The sequence below is a fragment of the Garra rufa genome, chromosome 8 (genome assembly GCF_049309525.1).
Source record: "Garra rufa chromosome 8, GarRuf1.0, whole genome shotgun sequence".
In the NCBI taxonomy this organism is placed as follows: Eukaryota; Metazoa; Chordata; class Actinopteri; order Cypriniformes; family Cyprinidae; genus Garra; species Garra rufa.
This window is the reverse complement of record NC_133368.1, coordinates 473592-499371: the sequence shown is the minus strand read 5'-3', so window position 1 is coordinate 499371 and position 25780 is coordinate 473592. Positions and strand designations below refer to the sequence as shown.

At 39.3% G+C, this 25780-nt stretch overlaps 1 protein-coding gene across 1 annotated transcript; it reads left to right on the top strand.

Annotated features, from left to right (window-relative positions):
- Positions 1–2083: 2083 nt before the first annotated feature.
- On the top strand, positions 2084–24780 carry LOC141340779 (uncharacterized). Its single transcript, XM_073845874.1, has 6 exons — positions 2084–2087; positions 2436–2727; positions 6524–6822; positions 20158–20478; positions 24256–24531; positions 24572–24780. The coding sequence occupies exons 1-6, from the start codon at positions 2084–2086 to the stop codon at positions 24778–24780; spliced, it is 1401 nt and encodes a 466-aa protein (XP_073701975.1).
- Positions 24781–25780: the final 1000 nt, after the last annotated feature.

Here is a 25780-nt window from a genome sequence, read left to right as displayed (position 1 = left end):
CCACAGGATAATTCTCAGTTTAAAGACAGTGAAAATAAATTGATTTGTAGTAAAACATTGCATATAAATTAATTTTCATAAAGTTATATATCGTCCAATATAATAAGTAACTTATGCAAAAACTGTAAATACTAAATACTTGTAGACCATTAATTGTTTTGAACTAATTATAATGGTATTAACAATATATTTGTCAAGTTAGTAGACATAACTGAATGTATGTCCAATTAAAGAAGGAACACTATATATATATTGTGCTTATAATAATACTAACATAAACACTCACAATTTACTTGAAAAAAGACGTCTATTGTGTAACTGCATCATCTACATAAACCATTGTACCCCTACGATCGAGTTAAACTGCATTGTTTCAGTTACTTTCTGTGTAGTTGCCCACAACGATTTGGTGACAGGACTTTGAAATAACAAACAGGGAAAACGATAAAAGGCATGACTTACATTGCATCTAGCGAGCAAACTTTATCCAAGCTCCATGATTCGTAAGTTTGTTTTTATTTTTTTCTTCATTTGAAAGGCTTAATTGTGATAGTTTTTTATTTTTTATTTTTTTTAGATAAAATCGAATTTACTTTCATCTCGGAAAAGATATTGCACATATTTGACAGTAGAGAACGGTCCAATCACATGAGGACAAAATGTATAAAAACAATATTGATTGGCTAAGATCTTAAGTAGGAGGGTCTGGGGCGCTCTGCTCTGCGCCCCGAGGACAATCTGAAACAAGCCAATCAGAGCTCAGCCTCAAGTCACATGCGTTTAAAAAATTTACAGGCCTAATAGACACCCATTTGGCCGGCGTCCCGCATACACAAACAAACGAAAAACAGTTTTGATTTTTTTTTTCATTTTTAACAGGTGCTAACATAACTACCTGTCGAATAGTATGACAAAATAATGCAATTTCGTGATTATTTTGCAATATGTATTAGACTTATTTTTTACATGTTAGTAGTCTTCTTCCTTGGCTAACTTGAGGGGGGCGGCGCCCCAGCGCCCCCTATTGACCAGCCGCCACTGCCCCAGAGTATGATGCTTCCAGCCCCATGCTTCACTCTAGGTATGGTGTTATTAGGATGATACTCATCATTCTTCTTCCTCCAAACACGGCGAATGGAGTTAAGACCAAAACGTTCTACTTTGGTCTCATCTGACCACAGGACTTTCTCCTATGACTCCTCTGGATCATCCAGATGGTCCCTGGCAAACTTCAGACGGGCTGGACATGGGCTGACCTTCCGTGCGATGCAAGATTTTAAACCATGACATCTTAGTGTATTACTGATAGCAGCCTTGGAAACGATGGTCCCAGCTCTCTTCACGGCATTGACCAGCTCCTCCCGTGTAGTTCTGGGCTGATTCTTCACCGTTCTTAGCATCATTGATACCCCACGAGGAGAGATCTTCCGTGGGGCCCCAGTCCGAGGGACATTGACAGTCATCATTAGCCTCTTCCATTTTCTGACAATTGCTCCAACAGTGGTTCTTTTTTCACCAAGCTGATGGCAATTGCCCCGTAGCCTTTTCCAGCTTTGTGAAGGTCTACAATTTTGTCTCTTGTGTCTTTTGACAGCTCTTTGGTTTTGCCCATGTTGCTACTTAGACTTTGGCTGATTGTGGGGTGCACAGGTGTCTTTATGACAGCTAACGACCTCAAACAGGTGCTACTAATGTAGAATCATGAGCAGAGTGTAGCTGAACTCTTTAAAAGCAAAATAACAGGTCTTTGAGGGTCAGAAATCTGGCTGATAAGCAAGTGATCAAATACTTATTTGACACAGTAATTCACAAATAAATTGTTAAAAAATCATACAATGTGATTTCCGGATTTGTATTTTTAGATTCTGTCTCTCACAGTGGAAATGCACCTACGCTGAAAATTGTAGACCCCTCCATGATTTCTAAGTAAGAGAACTTGCAAAATCACAGGGTGATCAAATACTTATTGTTGCTGTAAATTGCTGTTATATTCAGGAGATGCTGCCATTGGTGAAGAAGTAACCAGACATTTCTTGTCTACGGTTATACAGAGGCATGGCTTCAGCATGGCTTCAATTTTAACATGGGTATGTCAGCTATCTTTTATGCAACATTGACTATAGTATTTTGTTTCATCTTTGAATCCAAAATGTAACTTTTAGCCCATTATTTTAAAACAGGAAATACTGCAAGGACCTGTCTCTTTGAAGGTGAACCAGGTCATCTTGTTCCATCATCATCACAATTTCTCATAGAGAGTGATCTTTTCCTAGTTGCAGGACGAATGATTGGACATTCATTAACCAGCATTAACCAGCTAAAACCAGCATCCCAGCACCAAAACTTACCTAACCAGCATATGCTGGTTTTTTCAGCAAGGTGTTCGTTTATAATACCTAACATTGTAGTTTTGCTTTTTATCTTGTTTCTTGCAGAAGGAAGCAACAGTACAGAGAACAGAGGTGAGGATGACAATGAACAGGGGGATAAAATGGGGGACTACATCAGCGGAGATGAACAACAAGAAAAGATCACTGTCAGCAGTTCCCATTTCATCCACGCAGAGAGAAAAATTCAAAATACATGTAGAATTCAATCAGGACTGTCAGCTTTAGTACGGTCAACACCGTTTGTGCTATCCTCTCTTAAACGCATGCTCCTGTACCATGACCTTGCCCACCCAGCACTTGGGAAATTACAGAGTTTCTCTGCATTATGCGACAGGCTGTGAGTAAAAGTAAAGAATTTGGTCGTTCATGAGATGAATTCTCAGTGTAGTGTTTACTTCATATAGTCTGATATACTGTTATCAGTTTGAAAAAAAAAAAAACAGGGATGTAACAGTTTTCATATATTGAACTGTAGTTTATTTCTAAAGCATGTTCATACTAAAGCATGGCCATGTATTGATTGTTGGCAGATTGTTACAAATTCAATTCAGAAATGAACAAAGTAATGAACAGAAAGTATATTTATATACAATAAATTCCAATGCACAATAAAATGTCTTTAAGCTTGCTTGGCGTTTTTTTTTTTTCTTGTTAAATTTCTATGATAGATTTGTTGGAACAAACTCCCGACAAAGTCCCGATATGTTATATTTATAGAAAAAATAAATACAAGACAACTTACATGCATCTGGTCTGTTGATGAAGCCATGTCTCATGTCACGTGAATTATGGAGGGTCTTTTCACAGGCATCCAATCACAGCTGACTTCCGGAATAGAGGAGGTAACCAATGGTGTTTGAGATTACAATTAAACCAGCAAGCCCTGCCCCACGACTGTCAAAAATTAAAGTGTTCGCTTGAGCAGGTGAGAGAAGATCGAGCGCGAGATTGTGGGAAAGATTTGGGAAAGACATTTATTTGCGGCCATAATGTGCTGACTTAGAGAAGGAGAAAGAGGACCTCATTGCAGAGCTGGCTACATACAAAAGCCTTAACATTACATTGCAGCAAAACATCAATGAAGTGCTACAAAGAGCCTTCACAAAAACAGGTATTGTTCCAAATAATTTACACCACATTCAGAATATTCAGAGATTAATTCACTTTATGTTGCAATTTATGCTAAAATACTTCTTGATGGATGTGTAGATATGAAAAAAACTACTTTAAAGGCATTTTAGCACATGACTGCGACAATATTATGCATGTAAATAATGGATATTATTTTACCAAAATAAGAGGGATCATACAAAATGCATGCTATTATTTATTTACTACTGACCTGAATAAAATATTTCATATAAAAGATGTCCATAAGAGAAAATAATAGTTGAATTTATAAAAATGCTGGAAAAGGTATTTTTCTCAAGGGACTCATGAACAACCATCACTAAAAAAAAAAAAACAGCTGTGGATCATTCAGGTAACGACAAAGTATTAAGAATCAAGGGGGTGTAAACTTTTGACTTGGGTAATTTTAATAAATTCATTATTTTCTCTTGGAATAAATGTCAACATCTTTTATGTGAAATATCTAATTCAGCTCAGTACTAAAGAAACAATAATGTGCATTTTGTATGATACCTTTTATTTTGGCAAAAGAGATACATTTGATAACTAGTGATTATCATTGAAAGATGAAATTATACTGCATCTACCAGCAGTGTTGGGCTAGTTATGTAAAGAATGTAATATATTACTCATTACTAGTTACCCCTTTCAAAAGTAATATTGTTACTTATTACTTTCTGGCAACAGTAATTAGTTACACTACTAGTTACATTACTAGTTACATTACATTTTCATTTGTTCAATAGTAGACAGGATTTAAGCAGCCAATGCTGAATTTTCTCCAGTGCTGATGTAGGAATGGATGATGCTTCCTGTGTGCTTTTAGCAGGTGTAAAAATAACTGCATCATCAGCATACATTTGGAAATGGACATTTTGACAAATGTTTGGCATATCGTTTATATATAGAGAGAACAGTACTGGTCCCAAAATAGATCCTTGCGGGACTCCTGCTGAACATTCAAGGAAAGACGACATAGTACCACTAACACGCACAGCTTGTCTTCTGTTGGACAAGTAAGATTGAAACCAAACTAGCGCATCTTCAGCAAAGTTGAAGTGAGTCAGTTTAGACAGAAGGGTTTGATGATCTACTGTATCGAACGCCTTCTTTAAATCCAAAAAGACTGCACCAACATATGTGGATTTATCAAGCAAGGATTTCACTGTTTCTACAAAGACACAGTTTGCAGTCTCTGTGGAGTGGTACTGGCGAAACCCAAATTGCATGGGGTGCAGGAGAGAATGGCCATTACTGAGATGTTTATTCAGCAGGTTGGCGATCCACTTTTCTGCAACCTTAGATACAACAGGGAGGATGCTGATGGGGCGATAATTTGAAATATTTGTTTTGTCTCCTGATTTAAAAATTGGTGAGACTATAGCCACCTTCCATCCTGATGGAACAACTGCCATTTTAATTGATAGATTTATCAGATGTGTTAGCGGGCATACCAGCACATCTTTGTGTAATTTTAAAAAATATGTATCAAGGCCAAATGCATCTTTGGCCTTTGATGGTTTCATGGATTTAATAATGTTAGCCACTTCAAGATCAGTTATTTGCTCTAACCTGAAGACCGGCTGTCCAGGATTAATAGGCTTACAAACTGTCTCTGAGAAACTAAACATTTGTGTTATTTCATTGACAGAATTAATAAAGAAATTATTGAATTCAATTGCTAATTCTTTTGGATGATATAGCAGCTCGTTGTTAACTTTTATTTCCAATCTATCATTGTCCATTTTATTTTGCTTTCCAATTAGTTTATTGATATTTTGCCATATTATTTTGCCATTTCCATTTGCACTTGTAATGACATCCAAGAAGAAATTTGCCTTGGCTTTACGTAAGGTATGAGTTGTTTTATTTCTCATAGAAGTAAATCTTTGCCTATCAATGGTAAGACCAGATTTTAAAAACACTTTGAGTAAGATGTCTCTTTCTTTCATAAGTATTTTGCAGTGATTATTCAACCAGGGTAGATGATTTCTCCCTTTTTTACTTCTTCCTCTTTTAATAAAAGGCTCCATAACATCTGTAATTTTAGCATTAAATATCTGAGAGTTGGTTTCAATATCTTTATCAGAAAATAATCCAGACCAATTTACGTCATTTAGAATAATATCAATATTTTGATGTAGATGTTTTGGAATAAAATTGTAATGGTTTTTAAATGTAAATGAATGAAATCGCTTTTTACTTAATTTTCGAGAGAAAAATACAATATTATGATCAGAAAGCCCTGTAATGAGATTGTATGTTTTACTAATCCTCTCAGCGTGGTTTGTAAATAACAGATCTATTAGGGTTTCCGAATGGTTTGTTATTCTGGTTGGTGTTTTTATCATTTGTGTTAAGTTAAAATAGTCAGTAATTTGTTTAAGAGTCGTTCGTTCCCTCTTTATATTCCAGTTAATATTAAAATCACCCATTAAAATAATTCCCTTGCTTTTATCACAGTGTTTAAGGAGAAGTTTAAGTTGTGCATAAAAATCATTTTTTGCAGTAGGCTTTCTATATATACACACTATAACAAACGACATTGTTGCAGAAAGTGATATATCAACACCTACACATTCCAAAATAATTTCACTTGGCCATTCAATCATTGTACACTTTAAAGTATTTCTAACATACATTATTACTCCCCCACCCCTCCCATCATTTCTGTCCTTTCTAAATACATTATACCCAGGCATATTTACAACAGCCTCAGGAGAAGAATGGGTTAACCACGTCTCTGAAAGTCCTAAAAAGTCAATATTGGAACTGCACAACAAATGTTCCAATTGTTCACACTTTGGTTTCATACTACGTATATTTAAATGTCCGCCAAATAGTCCCTTTACTTTTGATAACGGATCCCAAACTACCCTTGCCTGATTTAATGTGCAAAATATTTTGTTGGTTCTGTGCCTTTTGAAGACTGGATTCCTGTATTTCATTGGAGGAGTCTGTTGATTAACATTGCAAAAGTCAGCAACAGTTGTTTGTGTTAGTGGAGTCACACGCTCACCAGTGCACACTACCGCCGCGTCCCTCCTGCAGTGCAGCCTCCCCGGCGAGCCCGCCGCCACTGGCACGATCTCCGCCGAGCCCATGGAGAGCCCCAGCCCAGCAAAGCCAGCACCGTGCTCCACACACGGCGAAACAGCCCCTCCAAGGCCGCCCACGCCCCCGCACTCCACACCACCAGCCAACGACACGTCCGCACCAAACCAGGAAGAGGCGCCGCCACGGCAACCACCACCAAACAGCCCAAGACGCGGGAACTCCACAGGGCCCACAGCGCCCAGAGGTGGGTCAAACAGGCGATTTGACAGTGACCAGATGGTAGTGTATTGAGGGCCACTATTTGTTGGCACTGTTGTTTCTTCTGTAGAGCAGATAGTGTTCACCGCTGGTGTTGGGCCTGGATTAACTTCGATGTCTCCAGCCAAAAGTAGTACAATCACCAATTGAGTAGAAATCACATTAATGTTGTTTGATGGAGATCTCTCACACGCCTTAGATGAAGATTTAGGAGGAACATTATTGAGGAATTTTGAATATAAAAGGTGATAGCTCTTGTTGGTTTGTGTGTACACGCAGTTTTGATTCTTTTGCAGACAACAATGCTTAACAGACACAATTAATAGTGTTAAAATATACAAAATTGTTATCCAACTTTGTAAGAGGCATCCAGATGGCTGCATTAGATAGTCTGTCAGTTTTAGAAGAAAGCGCATAGCTCCTGCCAACCTGTGCATGCCCCCAGCCGCCATCTTATTTGCTTTTTTTACCTGGCCCTTTAAATGATATGAACCTCTGCTCAACCCTCAGTTCTGTGGGGCGTGTCATTATAACACACATGGGGTGTTGCCTAGACAACAGGTGAGGGTTTATTTGGGGAAATAATGGACGCGCTAGGCTTTGAAAGCAAATCTGTGCAACCATATCCTTTTGAACCGGAGTCGGACCCGGAACAAGATTACACCCTCGAAGAAGTTCGGCAATTACGGCTTAAACAGGACGTTTCTGAATGGTTAGTAAACTTAATGCCACTTTGATTTATCTTTGTATGTACTGGCAGGATAGTGTACTGAGAGAGATACAAACGCGATGTGTTTACTAAGGCAGGGGTTTTCAAACCTGTCCTGGAGCCTCCCCTGCCCTGCACATTTTGTATGTCTCCCTTATTAGGCACACCCAATTCAGGTCTTGCAGTCTCTACTAATGAGCTGATGATTTGAATCAGGTGTATTAGATGAGAGACAAGCAAAATGTGCAGGGCAGGGGAGGCTCCAGGACAGGTTTGAAAACCCCTGTACTAAGGTATAGAGATGAACGTAATGTGTTTACTGAGGTATAGCTGATTGAACAAGAGCAAATAAGTGATCGGTTAACATAACTTACCCCGTCCGAATATTGAAATACATAAATGTGAGTGTTACGGTCTGTACTCATATGCAGTTGCTGGCTGTAAACACAATTTTGCATGTATTGTGTTAAAGTTACCATTCTTAATGCAGTTATAACTGATATAAAACGATTTAAAATAATTGTACATGACTTCTTAATCATTAACAGACACCGTTTTAAACCATCTAGTGTTACAAAGCTAAGCTTAATGTAGTTTTACGACAACGTACACAGTTTGTAACTAGACAATCACTTTAATGCATTGTTCATTATAAACGTGCGATTAGGAATTATATTGAGACGGATGTACATAGAGAAGACGACATAACCATGTTCTGTGAGAGTGTAAGTTACACTTTCATTCATCGTGAAATGCGCTAACTTTAGCACATTATTAGAAAAAGGCGATAAGCAAAGATTCATAGAAAAAGAAATCACATTCACTTCTTCTAGTGAAGATAAGGCAGGAATACGAATAGTTGAATAGGGAATAGTTCCCTTCAAAAATTAAATTCAGCCACTGTGTTCTCAGCGGCTCAGATGTCAGTAGTAAATGAGGACTGCTGTGTTTGCTGTTACACCCATCAACTGTACTCCACACTCGCTTAGACAACATTCAGCTCTAGCGTCCAAACAATGGCTGACAGTTTACTTCTGACTCGAGGCGGGTCTATACTAAAACACTAGTGTCTGTCAACTATCGCAGGAGCGGCCTTTGTCAGTGTGATGTCACAACGACAGGCATCTGAGAACGGCTCGTGCGGTCTTCAGCCGGACTGCGGGTCCTTTGGCTCGCCCCATCTGGCAGCGCTGGCTTCCCTCTTCACCCCTTCCTGGACCCGCGAGGACACCAGCGTGCATGCACGAGGGAGAGACCGGTCTCCTGAGGAGAGGCGCGCTCGGCATTTAAACAGCGGCGGTGATGAGGCTTCATTGCATACAGGTGCTCCTCATCACACGCCGCCAACCTGAGACGTTTTCGCGCCCCTCCTCTCCCAAACACACCCACTCCCAGAGTTTACTTCCAGAACAAAAATGTACAGATAATTTACCTAACCCTTTTTTCATCCAGATTGTCCATGTCTCTCTTTCTTCAGTCATAAAGAAATTGTGTCTTGAGGTTTCTTCTGGTCAGGTTGGGAGACCAGCCTAAACCAGCTACTTCCAACTAGCTAAGACCAGCTAAAACCCCTCTAAAACCAGCCTGAAAAACCAGCTATGACCAGGCTATGTAACCAGCTTAGCCTGTTTTTTTTTTTCAACAGGGCTCGCATGAGCATATCCTTGGAAAACAGGCAGAAACAGGTAAGTTTTCCAATGTTGGGGCCTTGAGACCATTCATCAGCTGAGTGGAGTGCATGTTCTTATATGTGGTGCAGGTAAGTGATTGCAGGTGTGTCAAATTAGTAGGCAGGTGACTGGAAATGAGTGACTGTGGCCATGTCCACACTAATACGTTTTTGTTTGAAAACGCATCTTTTTCTCTCCGTTTTGGCCTTCCGTCCACACTGAGACGGCGTTTTTGTCAAGGAAAACTGAGCTTTTTGAAAACGCTCTCCAAAGTGGATAAATTTGAAAACGCCGTTTTCGCGTTGTAGTGTGGACTGCGAAAACGGAGGCTTTTGAAAACGATGACGTATATTTAGTCATGTGATGCATATTGTTTACAGCAGTAATTGTGCCTGTGCTATTGTCACACTGCTGCTAAAGAGATTTACCTTGTACACTCCTCAAATTACAGTCCTAAAATGATGACAGAAAATGTACTCACAGTTGCTGTCCTGCAAACATGACGACAACTGCTTTTCAGATAAAATATGAATGAGCGCGATATAGACGCGTCAGTGAATGATGAGATATTTCCGTAAATGATACCGCCAGAAGAACTGCGTGAAAACTAATTATGTCTGTATAATTTGAGGCTTTACGCATGCACAGTAAGGCGAATTCGACGTTTTCCTACGTTTCAGTGTGGATGAGAAACTTTTGGAAAACGTTTGGAAACGCTAGTGTGGACGGAGAGCGTTTTAAAATGAAAACTCCGTTTTCAAATGTATCCGGATTAATGTAGACGTAGCCTGTGGCTGGTGAGACTGTGTGACACTAACATTTACATCTTAGTCCAAACCACTTCACTGCTGCAACAGGTCCCACACATTTCCAACATTTGTCCATGCTTGATATTACTGAAGTGACAACATCATCATCAAAATATATTGTCGATGTGAAATCATCATGAATAATAATTAGTACAGTTCCTTCTTTTAGCACTTGCCTAAACAGATAACTGTATCTCAGTAATGCTGAGATTTCAGGTCTAATACTGTAGGAATAATATTTTCCTCAACTTTTAAATACATTTGATCACCATTTGCTGCTCATACAACAGCAAATCCAGCTGCATTGTATTGTTTTTGGTATAATATTAGGATAATATTAATATTAGAAGAAAGTGTACTATGAAAGCAAAGTCCCAGAAAATGTTTATGTCCAAACAGAGTAAAAAGGTATTTGCATTCACTTGTACCTTGACTGTTATAATTATTATCATTATCCCTTTGAAACATGCAACCTATGTATTTAATTGAATTGCAATATTTTGCCAAAACAAGGCGCAAACTGTCAGAAATGAGTAGGAAGTGTAGTGTGTGCTTTCATGTGTGTATTTTTTTAATTTAGAAAACTATAGGTCATTCTCTAATTTGGATCTCCACTGTAAGTGGAAGCTAGTTGTTGTTTTTTTTTTATACAGACAGTAAGAGTGAGGATGAAATAGAAAACCCACGGAGATGACAGAGTGTGCTGCTCAAATGCTAAAGTTACGGCTGTAATGAAGCATTTTAAGTCACATATAACCAAATGAAAACACAATGACTGAGTGCCAGCAGTGTAAAACTGCTGAGGATCCTGTTTTGGCAAGACACAGCTTGCATAACATACAAGACTTTGTGAGAAATCTGGGAAATTAGCTTGAAAAGAAAAACCCAAAATAAGGTATGTAACATCCTGTTCTCGTTTGATGCCGTTCTATTAAGATTAGCAATTTGGATGTTGTTTTAGGTATTTTTCATTGTTTTTTCCCCAACATGTCTTATTTGTATATTATAACATTATTTAATGTAGCTGTAAAGTGAATGTTTTTTTGTTTTTGTTTTTGTTTTTTTTTACTACAAAACATTGTAGAATAGTCCATATTTGAGACGCATCTATAGTCAATTTGGGTGTCTGCCATGAAACTCATTGTGAGAAAAATGCAATCAGAATATGATGACCAGGAATAACCGTCATATGAAGCTCTGTATTTTACTCTGTGGTCATGTGTACTATAGATTTACATTACATCTAGTTATTTTGCAGACGCTTTTATCCAAAGCGACAGTTGAGGAACAATGGAAGCAATTAAAATCAACAAAAGAGCAATGATATGCAAGTGCTATGACAAGTCTCAGTTAGCTTAATGCAGAATACAGAGCAAGTTTTTTTTTTGTTTTTTGTTTTTTTTGTTAAATGTATAATAAAAAAAGAAATAGAATAGAGCAGTGGTTCTCAAACTTTTTACACTTGGTACCACCTGAGAAAATACTTGGCTCTCCAAGTACCACCTAATGACCAACATTAAAGTACAGTAGCGGAGTAGGCCAAAGTTTTCATGAAAAACATTTTAAAAGTTTATTTAATATTGTTGGCCACGGTAACAATCATACACAGATGGAACACTGTGTTTAAAATTGGAAAATCATAAACTTTACTTAAATAAAAAAATCAATTAAAATGCACTGCATATGAAAATTAATCATTGTAATAAAATAAATATAAAACAAATCTTCAATGTTATTTGAAACTGTACTTAAAATTTTAATAAAACTGTGCTGTGCTGAAATGTTACTGTACTTGACTTCAAAAAACAAAACACAAAAATCAAAACAGGCTATGCCTAACTGCAGTTCTTGTTTCTCAGCTTCCATTTCCTCTCTTCCACTAAAAATAAATCCAAGTTTAATGTAGTTCTCGTCATATCTCCTTACTGTTTTATGTCGTTTTTTGCTAACAGTAGCAGATGTTGTGGTGCTGGTACTGGCATCACTGTTCGCGCTTGTGCTCGGCTCACACACGTCCTCCTCTTCGGTTGTTGTTATCTCCTGTTGCACGTCTGTCTTTGATTTAAGCCACGACAATAGTTTTGTCGTACGCTTCATTTTTAAAGTCCTTGTTATTACGGTAACTAAACCATCTTCCCATCACAGCCCAGCTACAAACGGCGCCTGTAACGGCGGGAATATTACATATATCGGCTAACGTTACCCAGAAACACTTGCGGATTTTTAAAATTATTAACTTATTTATTGTCTTAATTTCCTTCCATTTTTTGTCATCGGTTGATAGTTTTTTTTTCATACATTCTCATATATTAAATCGTGTTTCACCTTTTAAATGTATTTTATTTTATTTTAGTATAAGTATTATTTTGCGTACCACTAGAGGGAGCCCGCGTACCACTAGTGGTACGCGTACCACAGTTTGAGAAAGGCTGGAATAGAGAGTGCTAGAGTTTGAGGATCAAATGGAAGAGATGTGTTTTTAGCCGATTCAGTCTCAGTTTGTTCAGCTCTTGGTTGTTGATTTGTTTTGTAAATATGTTGTTGTTGGACTGGTCACAGATGTGTCACTCTCCACTACAGCGAAACCAAGCACAACAATGAGAAACACTGACATATGCAGATGTATTTAGAGCATTTAAAGTTTATTAGCAATACATACGTCTTATTCAGTGGTCAAGTCACATCCTGTTACTAAACATGAGGAAGCAAAAAGAGGAAATATATGTCTCACTTCATAAACAACTACTTAAAAGGCAGTGTTATTTAGTTGATATGACAGTCTTGGGAAAATACTACAGCACAGTGTGCAATGAACGTACAAGACAGGAACACTTGTGGTTACACTACGTGATCTGACTGACTATAATTAAACTGTTGACTCTGCCTCTACCCCTTAAACCTCATGAACCGCTCATGAACCCACTGAGAGAAGCCTAAGCTCAGTCAGATCTTCTGAAATTTACCACTGGCTCTGGATATCCTATAGTGGTTAAATATGAGAAATAATTTGTTTTGGGTAAATCTAAAAGGCAGTCTTTTGGTCTAATTAGTCTATTATTTGTTTCAGAGCAAATATATTTGGCTGAGGGCAAAACTTCCCCTGCTGAAAAACCCCCAGCTAAAACCAACCCATGATTTTAGTTACATAGTTTTACCATTAGATGATGACACGGGACCGTTTTTACAAGTCAGCAGTAAAGACTTATATTGAAAAAGGCTGAAACGGAAGTTATTTTTGTTTAACAACAGCGTGTAAGATGCAACCAACAAATGTACCGAGCAGTGCTGTCAACGCACCTAACCGATGAAAGGATAGTAACGCTCCAACAAAGATAATGCTTTCCTCAGCGGACATTTAAACTAATGTTTTATTGTGAATATGAGATTGAGCTGAAAAATGAATGCTGTATTAGATGCAGGTAACTTTACCTAGACCATCTGTCTCATAATACTCTACTACACACAATACAGTGAGCCTTCAACGCAGTATTACAATAAGCTTTCAAAGAAGCAACTCAACATTCATTTGTTACTAGTTAATGATCTTTAAGTAGAACAGGCTGGAACACGGAGAGACATCCACACACACTGAAACCTACATCGACAATAAAGACCGACAGGAAACTCATGACAAAGACAGACTTATAAAGGCTAACTAATAATGACAGACAGGTGAACCACATGACGCTAACAAGGACTAAACCAAAGTAGACAGATCGACGGGGGGAGACAATGGGAGAAACCAAGTATACAAACAGACTGAACTGTGACAGTTTTCTTCACGCTGTCTTTGGAGGCTCAGAAAGCTCTCAGATTTAATCATTTGTGTTCTGAAGATGAACATGAGGGTGAATAATTAATGGCAAAATTTTCATTTTTGAGTGAATTAACCCTTAAAATATGCAAACTCTGATGCTCCCTAATGCTCAACTGCCAGTAGACGGATGATGAAAAAAACTAAAGCATTGTTTTTTTGTTTTTTCACTTTCATTTGTGATGTTCTGTGTTATAAATTTTTTTTTTTTAATTGTTCTCTTTGTAACTGTTTAATTCCCTGTTGGTTCATTTGTGAGTGAGTCCAAGTTACACACTGATGTATTTAATATGCAGGTCAGATTATAAAATAATTTGAATCTAAATCAGTATTTTTAATGACCAGCTGCTTATTTATTTGAGCAGCAGCAGTGTACTAAACAGATTAATGTCCTCTCAGCTGGCCATTGTTGCAAAAATCAGTTGACTTAAATCAGAAGTGTGAGAAGAGTTAGAGGAGAGACCAGTGTAAATCTCTCACATGATCTCGTGACTAATGAGTTACTTATTTTCTGTTCAGAAATCATCCATAGGAAGTTGTGGTCTACTGGAGCTCAATGTGGCAACATCAGTTGTTGTGAAAAGAACTAAAAAAGCTGCCAATGGTCACACACACATCAACACAGTTAGAAATGTAAGGTTATTTTCACAACACTTTACTACAGACCAGCTCTCACATCAGCACATCTGTCATTTTACATCTCTAAGTCAATTCTGAGGAAATTGTCTTTTCATATTTGAAAAAGAGTTTTTGAAGAGTTTCACTTTTCATATTTGTGAACTAAAACCGAATCGAAGAAAATGTTGGTTTGGTTCTGTTTGCGCTTGTGGTGTGTGGCTGGTAAGTTATTCATGTGTTTTTATGACTTCAGTTCTTTCTGCAACAGATAGCAGGGTTTCTACAGATATGAACAAGTGAAACTTAAGACCCAAACATGTGATGGAAATACACATTACATTACATACATATATGTAATATTGAATGTGTTTAATGTAAAAAGAAAATGTATTTTCATCGCTGTCATAAATAATCTTTATTACTACGGTGTACAGTGAACTTTTCATAACAGCTAGCAGACAAAATATCCTCACAAAAGCTACCACATCATTGTGATTTTTGGTGGTGTAAACAATTTATTCTAAAGCAATACTTTCATCAGTGTTCTATCACCTTCAATATTTTTATTTACCTTCATTAAGGCCTATTTTTATAAAAACGTTTTAATGTATGCATCACCTTTAATGTCAAATTATTACAATTTGTCAATAAATTCTACAGTGCTGTTACCAGTCAGATTCAATTTACAGTGCAAAATTGCACCTGCAGCAAATAATGTTATGAGATTAATGTTTTAAAGACACTTCTGAATATACAAATAATGAGTCAGTCATTAAGTCGTTCATTCAACTGATTCGTTCAAAATTCGTTCAGTAACAAAACACCGCCGTATGTTGCTTTGAAATCAATGTAACATTTGCAATCATGAGAATATTCAGTGACATAGCTCCCTTGGGATGTTACTGAACTATATCATGTTATAAACTACACATTTTGAATTTTTACCTCAGTATGTCTCTTCTGAGTTTCTTTATGTGTGCTGTTACGCTCATTTGTTTTGAAGTCTCTCACAAAGGGACATGCAGCGTGATGTTGCTGTTTACATGAAATGTATTAAAATCTAAAGAATCATTTATGTGCTTCAATGCTTTGCTGTTTTTTGGTTTTTTTTTGTCACTTAAGTTTTAAGGCCTGTTCACACCAATAAAGATAACAGTAAATACAACGATAACTATATTTGCGTCCACACCGGTGAACGATAACTGTCTGTTTTTTGTTGCATTTACACAACTTCAACCAGCAGATGTCCTCAGCACGCTGTCACAAGGACGGTCTGAGACGAGCGGATCCATTTGCAGCATATTATTAGTACAGACAAACACACAGGGGCAGGCAGAAATCGTAGTCAAACACAGGCAGAAAGGTCGGGGCGGGCAGCGAGAATCAAACACTAGAGGGAGTCCAGGAATCAAAACACGGGAAAACAAACACGGGAAGAAACGCTCAGAAATGCAGCCGGGGCAATACAAGACTTCGCAAAGAGCTAGGTGTGAGAGTGGCTTATATGCAGTGTGTGTAAATGAACTGCAGGTGTGTGAATGAGCTGCAGGTGTGAGCAGTGATGGGTGCAGTGGCTTGTGGGGGATGAAGTCCATGATGAGTGGTGCAAGAGTTACTGATAACAGAGGCTCAATCGTGACAGAGCCCCCCACCTAAGAGCGGCTTCCAGACGCTCCAAATACCTACAGTTCTGGAGAGTAATGGAGTGGGCCTGGCACAGAGGCATGAATGGCGGAGGAGAACCAGGAGACTGAGGCGGCGCCGACAGAGGGAGAAGCCATGGTGGAGGAAGGGTTGGCTCCTTCATGGGGCCGACCGACGGAGGTGGAGCCAGTGAAGCCCGAGGCGGAACCGGAGAGTCGATGGTCATGGGTGACACCGAGGATCCGGAGGGCCAAGGCGGAACCCAAGGCTCTGGCGGAGATGGAGGTCCGGAGGTACGCGGCGGAGCCGGAGCGACAGAGGACCGAGGCTGTGCCCGCGGGAGGGAGGAGGTCCACAGCTGGTGGAGCGACGGCCGATGGCGGAGACGAGGGAGCAGAGAGCCGGTGTGGAGCCGCAGGGTCGGAGAGCCTGAGACTGGAGGCGATGGTGAGGGATCCTCCAGCCAGGGCACTGATGGAGACTGGCAGTCCCACGGCAAGTCCTCTGCACCGAAGGTGGGTTGAAGGTGAGCAGAGGGAGGTAGGACTGGGGCAGTAGGGAGGGTGGGTGGGAAACTCGACAGTCCATACATGGCCTCCGTGGCCTGAACAGGGCAGACAGGAATCTCAGGACGGCTGGACGGAACCAGCGGAGGCTCTGGGAGGCGGGGCGGAGCCAGCGGAGGCTCTGGGAGGCCGGGCGGAACCAGCGGAGGCTCTGGGAGGCGGGGCGGAGCCAGCGGAGGCTCTGGGAGGCGGGGCGGAGCCAGCGGAGGCTCTGGGAGGCGGGGCGGAACCAGCGGAGGCTCTGGGAGGCCGGGCGGAACCAGCGGAGACTCTGGGAGGCGGGGCGGAGCCAGCGGAGGCTCTGGGAGGCGGGGCGGAGCCAGCGGAGGCTCTGGGAGGCGGGGCGGAACCAGCGGAGGCTCTGGGAGGCGGGGCGGAGCCAGCGGAGGCTCTGGGAGGCCCGGGCGGAACCAGCGGAGGCTCTGGGAGGCCGGACGGAACCAGCGGAGACTCTGGGAGGCCGGACGGAACCAGCGGAGACTCTGGGAGGCCGGGCGGAACCAGCGGAGACTCTGGGAGGCCGGGCGGAACCAGCGGAGACTCTGGGAGGCCGGGCGGAACCAGCAGAGACTCTGGGAGGCCGGGTGGAATCAGCGGAGACTCTGGGCCTGCCTCGGACTGTAAAGCCGGGTCCTGGCTTGACTCAGGATGTGAGGTCGGGTCCTGGCTTGACTCAGAAAGTGCTGCTTGGCTTGACTCAGGATGTGAGGTCGGGTCCTGGCTTGACTCGAGAAGAGCTGCTTGACTTGGCTCGGGAAGAGCTGCATGCCTTGGCTCTGAAGGAACCGTAGCCGTGACGTAACTTGACTTGGCAGGTGCTGGCTTGGCTGATGTGTGGTTAGGTAAACCAGCTGCTCGCGCCGACAGCAGCGGTGGGTCCTCCATGCTGGACATCAGTCTTCGCCAAGCCGTGGTAAAATGTGGGTGCTGTGGTTCTGGGCTAGCGGCCATCTTGTGTAGTGGCTCTGAGCTGGAGTTTACTGTGGGAACATTGTTGTCTTCTTGAATTCCCACAGTAAAAGGAGAGCCACTCATTTGCAGAGCAATGTCAACATAATATTGTAAAGTCCAGTTAGGTTCAATCATGGGCATCAGTGAAGCCAATGGCTCTAAGAGTCCTCCACGGAAGAAAATCATCAGGCATAAGTCATCCATAGTCGACTGATTAGCCAATTCGACAAAGTCCATCGCATACTCCTCAACAGACCGCTCACCTTGTTTGAGACGCATGATCTGTACTGTAGAGTTCATGCTGGAACCGGATGATACCATACTAGCTGCTGGATCCTTGTAATGGCGAAGTCTTCTGTCACAAGGACGGTCTGAGACGAGCGGATCCATATGCAGCATATTATTAGTACAGACAAACACACAGGGGCAGGCAGAAATCGTAGTCAAACACAGGCAGAAAGGTCGGGGCAGGCAGCAAGAATCAAACACGGGAGGGAGTCCAGGAATCAAAACACAGGAAAACAAACACGGGAAGAAACGCTCAGAAATGTAGCCGGGGCAATACAAGACTTCGCAAAGAGCTAGGTGTGAGAGTGGCTTATATGCAGTGTGTGTAAATGAACTGCAGGTGTGAGCAGTGATGGGTGCAGTGGCTTGGGGGGATGAAGTCCATGATGTGTAGTGCAAGAGTTACTGATAACGGAGGCTCAATCGTGACAGACGCACGTTTCGAGAGTATCTAAACAGTAAATCTTGCATAAACTATCTGATCTCTAATGTAGTCACTATAGTGGAATAAAAACAATACACTGCAACTTCAAAGGAGCCAAGACAATAATGTCCAAACTAGTGCTGAATTCCTGAGGTAATTTTATGTTTTATGTTACTCTGTTTGCTGTGCAATGTCTGTTTGCTTCTCTACAATGTCGCCTGCTATTTCAAATGTGCAAGCACTTTACATTTAAATAAAGTCCGATTAGATGTCAGTGTTTTATCATTCATCAACTGGAAAAAAATAGTTCTGAAAGTGATCCCAATGATATTGTTGCCCTGTATGGTTATGGTTATCGTTATTGTTCTAGTGTAAACACTGCTATTCTCTTAAATTTTAATTTTTTTTTTAAATCTTATATTTATAGTTATCATTATAGGTGTGAACAGGCATTCAATCAGGCTGTTTAGTCTGGTCAGGCAAGTAAAAAAAAATCCAAAACATTTTAAACTTGCTCGAATAGTTTGACCTGTATTCTGAAACTGTGAATCTGTCTGATGACGCAGTAACTACCGCAGGAAAAAAAAAAAAAAACTTGTCTGTCCAATGATTGTAAATAGTCACTAGGTCCTTCAGACTGAAGATATTGTAGCGGTAATGTGACCAAAAATATTTAAGATTTTAAGACATTTTAAGGACCCACCCATGCTGAAAAAACAGCTAAAACTGGCTGGTTGGCTGGTCTTAAATGGTTTAGGCTGGAAGTAGTTGGTTTTAGTTGGTCTCCCAGCCTAGTCTGGCTAGAAAAGTGGCCAAAACCCCTCTAAAACCTGCCTGCTGACCAGCTAAAACCAGCCAACCAGCCTAGGCTGGTTTTAGCTGGGGGTTTTTCACGAGGGACGGACACCCTGGATATAGTGTTTGGCATTTTTTCCTAACTGTCCTTTACTGTATATAACAACATTAAAGCCCAAATACGACATTATTCTCATCAGGGTGTTTTGTGCAGCTCAAATGAAGCAGTTCAGTGAATTATTGTTTTATTCAAAATCACCAATTATTAATCCACACTCTGTTTTGCTTGTTTAGTCTCAGTTCACTTTAGGGCTGGGCGATTTGGCCTAAAATCAAAATCTCGATTAATTGAACATTTTAACCCGATTACGATTAATGAACGATTATTTTATTCATTAATAAAATTATATTTAATTATATTTAAATATTTGTTTTTTGCCCTCATAGTTCACTGACAAGTTTTGTAGAGTAAATATGCGCACATATTACAAGTGAGAGATTTTTGAATGAAGGGTGCACACACTATCTACTATCTATGGTTATTTATTGAACATCAGTGTTGAACAACTGAAATTAAAGCACACATTGCTTAAAATGAAGTGTCACATTTTTCTTAAATTAGTGAAAATAAATAACTTGCACTTTTGGAAACAAAATAAATGTATAAAATAATAATAAATATTAAAAGTAGAAAATAAGCACTATCTCTTCTAAATAAAATTACTCTTGTATATCCTGTAAATACTTTTTACTGTATAAATACTGTTTAAGCTCTCCATCGACATGTCGGAGGAATAACGCAACGTAACGGAGCGGGGTCACGTGACTCCACATGCAGTAGTGTTTTTAAAGGGAAAGTAATTGAAATAATTGACCTGGAAAAATTTGATCGATTATAGGTTCTGAATGTCGATTTCGATTACTTTTCGATTAATCGCCCAGCCCTAGTTCACTTGTTTAATGATTTCAATGTAAAACCATTAACTTTAAAACCATCATAAAGTTATTGAGAAGTCTGTTTCTGTTTGTTCAGGTGTGTTTGCTGCTGCGTCTGAGCTGAGTTCAGTGTCAGTGAAGGAGGGAGAGTCTGTCACTCTACACACTGATAGAGAAATGAGGATTAATGATCTGATCCTCTGGAGGTTTGGACCTGAAAACACTTTAATAGCTGAAATCAATGTAACGGACAGCAGCGTGACTCTGAACGATAATTATGATGGGAGATTCAGAGGCAGAATGAAGGTGGATCATCAGACTGGATGTTTGACCATCACAAACACCAGAACTCAACATGCGGGACGTTATCAACTACAGACCAACCGCATGCACAAGTTTATCATTCTTACTGTCCATGGTGAGTTAAATATCAGATTTCATTTACTCAGTGAAGACTGTGCAAATTTCACATTTGACTCCAATTTCTGTACCTGAACACTGACAAACCTGAAAATAATGAAAGCATTGTTTAATTTGTATATTTGCTCTATTTATTTATTTGTTTGTGCTGTTCATTCAAATGCACTATTTCAAATAGGCTCAATAGGTGCAACCTGAACCAGGTCCCCGCGTACCCCAACTATGGCCCTGTGAAGATGCTCCATGTTTCACCTGTTGTGTCCATGTCATTGTTTAGGATATTATTCTTTTCTAATTTAATTTACGATGAGATACGTTTGTGAATTTAGTATTAACCATCATAAAGATATTTGAAAGTCTAGGGGTCAGACGTACTTATGGCTTATGTCACCACAAACCTTTTGGTGTTAAAAAAGTACTGTCAGGAATTACTAAAGTCAGGCAGTAAAGAGGCATAGACACTGTTCTTTTTGAGGCTGCATCCTCCAGAGTTTGCATTTGTAGGCTGCATACATCATAAAAAATGTTATTTTAGAATATTAATGGTTGTAAATTTGACAATTATTCTAAGTTAAGCGTAAATTGTTGTAACATGCTTATGACTTGTGAATGTAATACTCAGTTAACTGAAATAAACCAGGCTTAACCCCTTAAGCTCTGCAGCTATTTGGGGGATTTCCGCCTGCATTTGGCCTACCTAAATTCAAATGGTTCCCCTATACACATACAATGGAGGAAATTAAAAAAAATGGTTTCATTGTATAGAAAACCGTTTAAACTACATAATATCAGTGTAATTCTTTATAAATAACATTATATAGGTTTCAAAAACTACAATAAAAACTAAAAAATCATAGGCGCTTTTTGATTTTTTTTTTTGAAAGTCTGTAACTCAGGATTTAGGTGTCTCAGTTCTTTGCAAATTGTTTTGTTTGATTCCACTAGGTCTCAGGATATACCAGAAAAAAAGATTTTTTCATATAACAGTTTCTAATTGAAAGTTATTGAATTATAACCGAAGGGAGTCACATTGCCCCTTTTCCCCCTTTTCCCCACTTTTTTCCCCCCTAAAAGTGTCCTTCTGTTTCTTTGCAAAAACAGGTTTTATAAAGCACATTACCCCTTAGAATACTATTTTACTATGTACCATAGCACTTTTCATGATAATTGACTGAATTATGTTTCATTTTTATGTTTGCCTGTGTATTTACTGAAACACCTACTGTACTTTACTGTCAATATTCAATATTCACTCAATACATAGCTTAGCAGATTGTTTTGGTGTCCTTTACGTTTCAAAGTAATTATAAGAATAAAACAAACCTGAATAGAAGCACTGTAATACTTATAGACGCGCTTATGAGCCGCAGATTCTCTGCTCTCCATGGAAACGGCCCGTTATTTATTCATTTAGCGTCTATTTTGGATAATGGAGACCGCTATATTCCTCTGAGACGCATATCTCTGGTGTAAGAGTCCAAATACTACATATCCCACAATGCCCCGCACCGTCGAAGCATCTTTTGTGACCCGGAACCTCTCCATGCGTCTTCTTCTTCTTCGCGTCTGGAGAGGGAGATGTGTCATCGTTCACGGCATAGATATATATACATAGATACCGCATTGGACCGCTCCAAGCACGTAGATGCGTCCGCCATATTGGAACGGTCCACTTGACGTCATTCACCATACTGTAGGTTCGCAGACCAACTGCTGTGCAGGACTGTGGCATTTCGAATATTCAGTGATTGCTATGAGATCTATGGGTGAATGACGTCAAGTAGACCGCAGTGAAATGGCGGATGGCTTACGTATAACGGCCCATAGAAACAGTCGCTAATGAGGGATCTACATATATATATCTATGGTTCACAGCTCTGTTCAGCACAGCATGCGGCCGGAAACTGATCTACTGACACTCTCTATGCAGCCGCAGACACACACACACCTGCTTGAGCGGTTCAGAGCGCGTTTGGAAAGCCGCGCCCGTTCTTCCTTGAGCACATCTGGCAAAACAACGGATTTCTCAGCAATGGAACAACGCAGAAACGTGAAAATGGTCTCGTTTGAAAGAAGAGATCCTAATCTAAATGATAAAATGGAGTTTGTGGCTATTTGCGGTAAACTGAAGCAGTAGAATGTGGAGGAAAGTTATAGAATATATCATTTTACTCTTGAGGTAATATTCTGACATCGCGATTCGATTGAAGATTATTCGATCTGTGTTTGTCACACAATAAAATGATTTACATGGTCAGATTCTTGAGAATGAGAGCTTTCTTGTGATATATGACTTGTCTGTTTTGTGAAAAATATAAGAAAAACACATTCTTTGTAATAATTCTTCACAATCCTTAGGCGGAAATTTGTGTGTGGAACAACATAAATTCTAAGCATAATTTAACTACTTTATGAATCATAAAACTAGAAGTTATGGTATTCCCCGTAAAGAGGAGACCCTAAGCTTTCAAATGAGACCACATATGGGCTGATACTATGTGAGGAAGGTCGTGTAAATGAAGCAGCAACATTTTGAAACACTTTTTGGCAGAGTTTAATGATGATTTGCAGCCTGCAAATGCGACCTCTGGAGGATCCAGCCTTCATTTTGAGAAATGGCCTACGTTTCATATAGATTTGTAGGAGTTTCTCTTTGAGACACAACATTTATGGGAGGAGAGTATTGAAAATCAGTCATGCAGTGATTTACTAAGGAACAAATGACTAATGCACCATTAACATTATGGTAACTACTATTAACTAACAAGACATTCTGATTAAAGAATCAGTAAGTAATAGCACTCAGTAAAAAGTGGTAGTTCACTATTAGCTAATCAGTAACCACTATTTCTTCATATCTCCCGGAGAAATACTAAGAATTACTATATGCAGGTTCATAATTAATGTTAATAATGAACAATTTATAATTAGTCCTAAAGAAAAGATCATGGTAACACACTAGTAATGATTCAGGTGTTACCAAATACTTCACATACATTACAAACACCTGCTTATCATCGACTTGCTCACGCTAACTTATGAGAACATGGAAAGCTATGAGTAAATTATTATCATTATGACGTAATGGCATAAATGTAGCATAAATCACCTGCAAGACACTCCACTATTATTCCTGCTTTCATGGGATTGTGAGCTCTCACTAAATAACCCTGATTAGAGAATGACAAACCCTACTTCTGTTTGTTTTCAGATGTGTTGAGAATTGATGAGACAAAGTCATTGTCAGTGATGGAAGGAGAATCTGTGACTTTACACACTGATGCTGAAATGAGCAATAATGATCTGATTTTGTGGAGGTTTGAAAACTACAAAATAGCCGAAATCAATAAAACGTCACACAGCATCAACATTTATGATGATGTTCTTGAAGGGAGATTTAGAGACAGACTGAAGGTGGATGATAAAACTGTATCTCTGACGATCACAAACACCAGAACTGAACACACTGGACTTTATCAAATACACACCAACCGTATGAGAACAGATTTCGTTCTCAGTGTTAATGGTGAGTTTAATGATGACTCAGTTCTACATGTTTTATTACAGCTTTAAAGAAGTATCTTATAACTTACATGTTATATAAAAGTGATTCAGTACTTCTTTAGATCTTTAAAATGCTGAATTCATTTTCAGGTTTATATTCAACTTTCTATGTTTTTAAGCTCCTTGTTTGATCAGTCTTGAATGTTTCTTCCTCCTCTACATCAGTATCTTCATTCAGCATCATTCATCTTTATTCTCTCATGTTTTCCAGCTCCTCTGCCAGTTCCTGTCATCTTCAGATATTGTTCTCAAATTCCATCATCATCATCTTCATCAGTGTCCAGGCATGTGCTGCTGTGTTCAGTGTTAAATGTGAGCGAGGTGACTCTCTCCTGGTACAGAGGAAGCAGTTTATTGTCCAGCATCAGTGTGTTTGATCTCAGCATCAGTCTTTCTCTGCCTCTGGAGTTGGAATATCAGGATCAAAACACCTACAGATGTGTGCTCAACAACTCACTGACTGAGCAGACTCAACATCTGGACACATGTTCAGGTACACCAGCAGTGATATCAGTAGATGTCAGGAGTGATATTACCATTGCCTGAGCTGATTTCACTTTTATGTTTTGACTCAGACCTTGGCTGTGGCTGTAATGCTGCTGAAGCTGTGATCCGATTGGTCGTCACTGCTCTGGTGGGCGTGGCTGCTGTGGTTGCTGTTGTTGTTCTGCTTTATGACATCAGATCCAGAAGAGTCCAACAGGAGCGAGCGCATGTTCCCACAACAGCAATCTAAACAATGTCATTTCTATATTACCATCTTCTTTGATTTTTAATGGTTTTATGTATTCATCTGCAGGCAACTAATGTAAATTTATCATTTTTACCTTACATGACAATTTTAGAACAAAAAGCAACACATTCGCATACCAATGATGAAACTATCAAATGAAGTACAATGAACTCTGTTTTCCAGTATCAGAGGTTTAAACATCCACTTTGAAATGCTTATATTTCCTTCACATAAAACACACAGATCTCACATGGTAATTACTACTACTACTAATATCTATTTGTGACATATATATGCCTGTGCAGATCAATAAAGTTTTGTCACTTTGTCATTTAAGTTCTATCCTCATCTGGTGCTCAAGAGCATCTGTATTTGAACCCAGCAGAAGCATCCAACTGCGGTAAATCTGGCTTTATTCCCAGAAGTGTGAACCCAGTGGCAGGTGAAGGATGGCCCTTACCTATGTGCATAAAGCATTAAAGAGTAAGGAGTGAATACACTTAATCACTGAATTACAGATAATATTAAAAGATAACATTAAAAAGCAACATGAACATAATACAATGATGTAATTACACTATAAAATGTAATTCAATAACTTAAAATGTGTAATTATCAACAATAATTTCCTTATGGAAAAAACATTTAAATGTTATCACTATAAAGTCTAAAAAATAATGCACAAGTAAATCAATTAATAATATATCCATTGTATTTATGTTAAATGTATATTCAGAAAATGAGAATGATTCACTTGTGTTGAGTACAAAAGTTTACCCCACAAAATCAGCACGTGGACTAATAGGTAACAAAATAACTGCATTTTTAAATAAAAAATTGGCATGAGAAGTAACAATTACTTAAAGTTTTGGTTTGTTTTTGTAACACAGAAATGAATTAATTCTTGTAACACTGTTCTATTATGTTTTAAAACATAATTCTACTATGCAATTCAAAAGACATTAATGGTCATTATAATACATTTTTAACTATATCGGCAGCC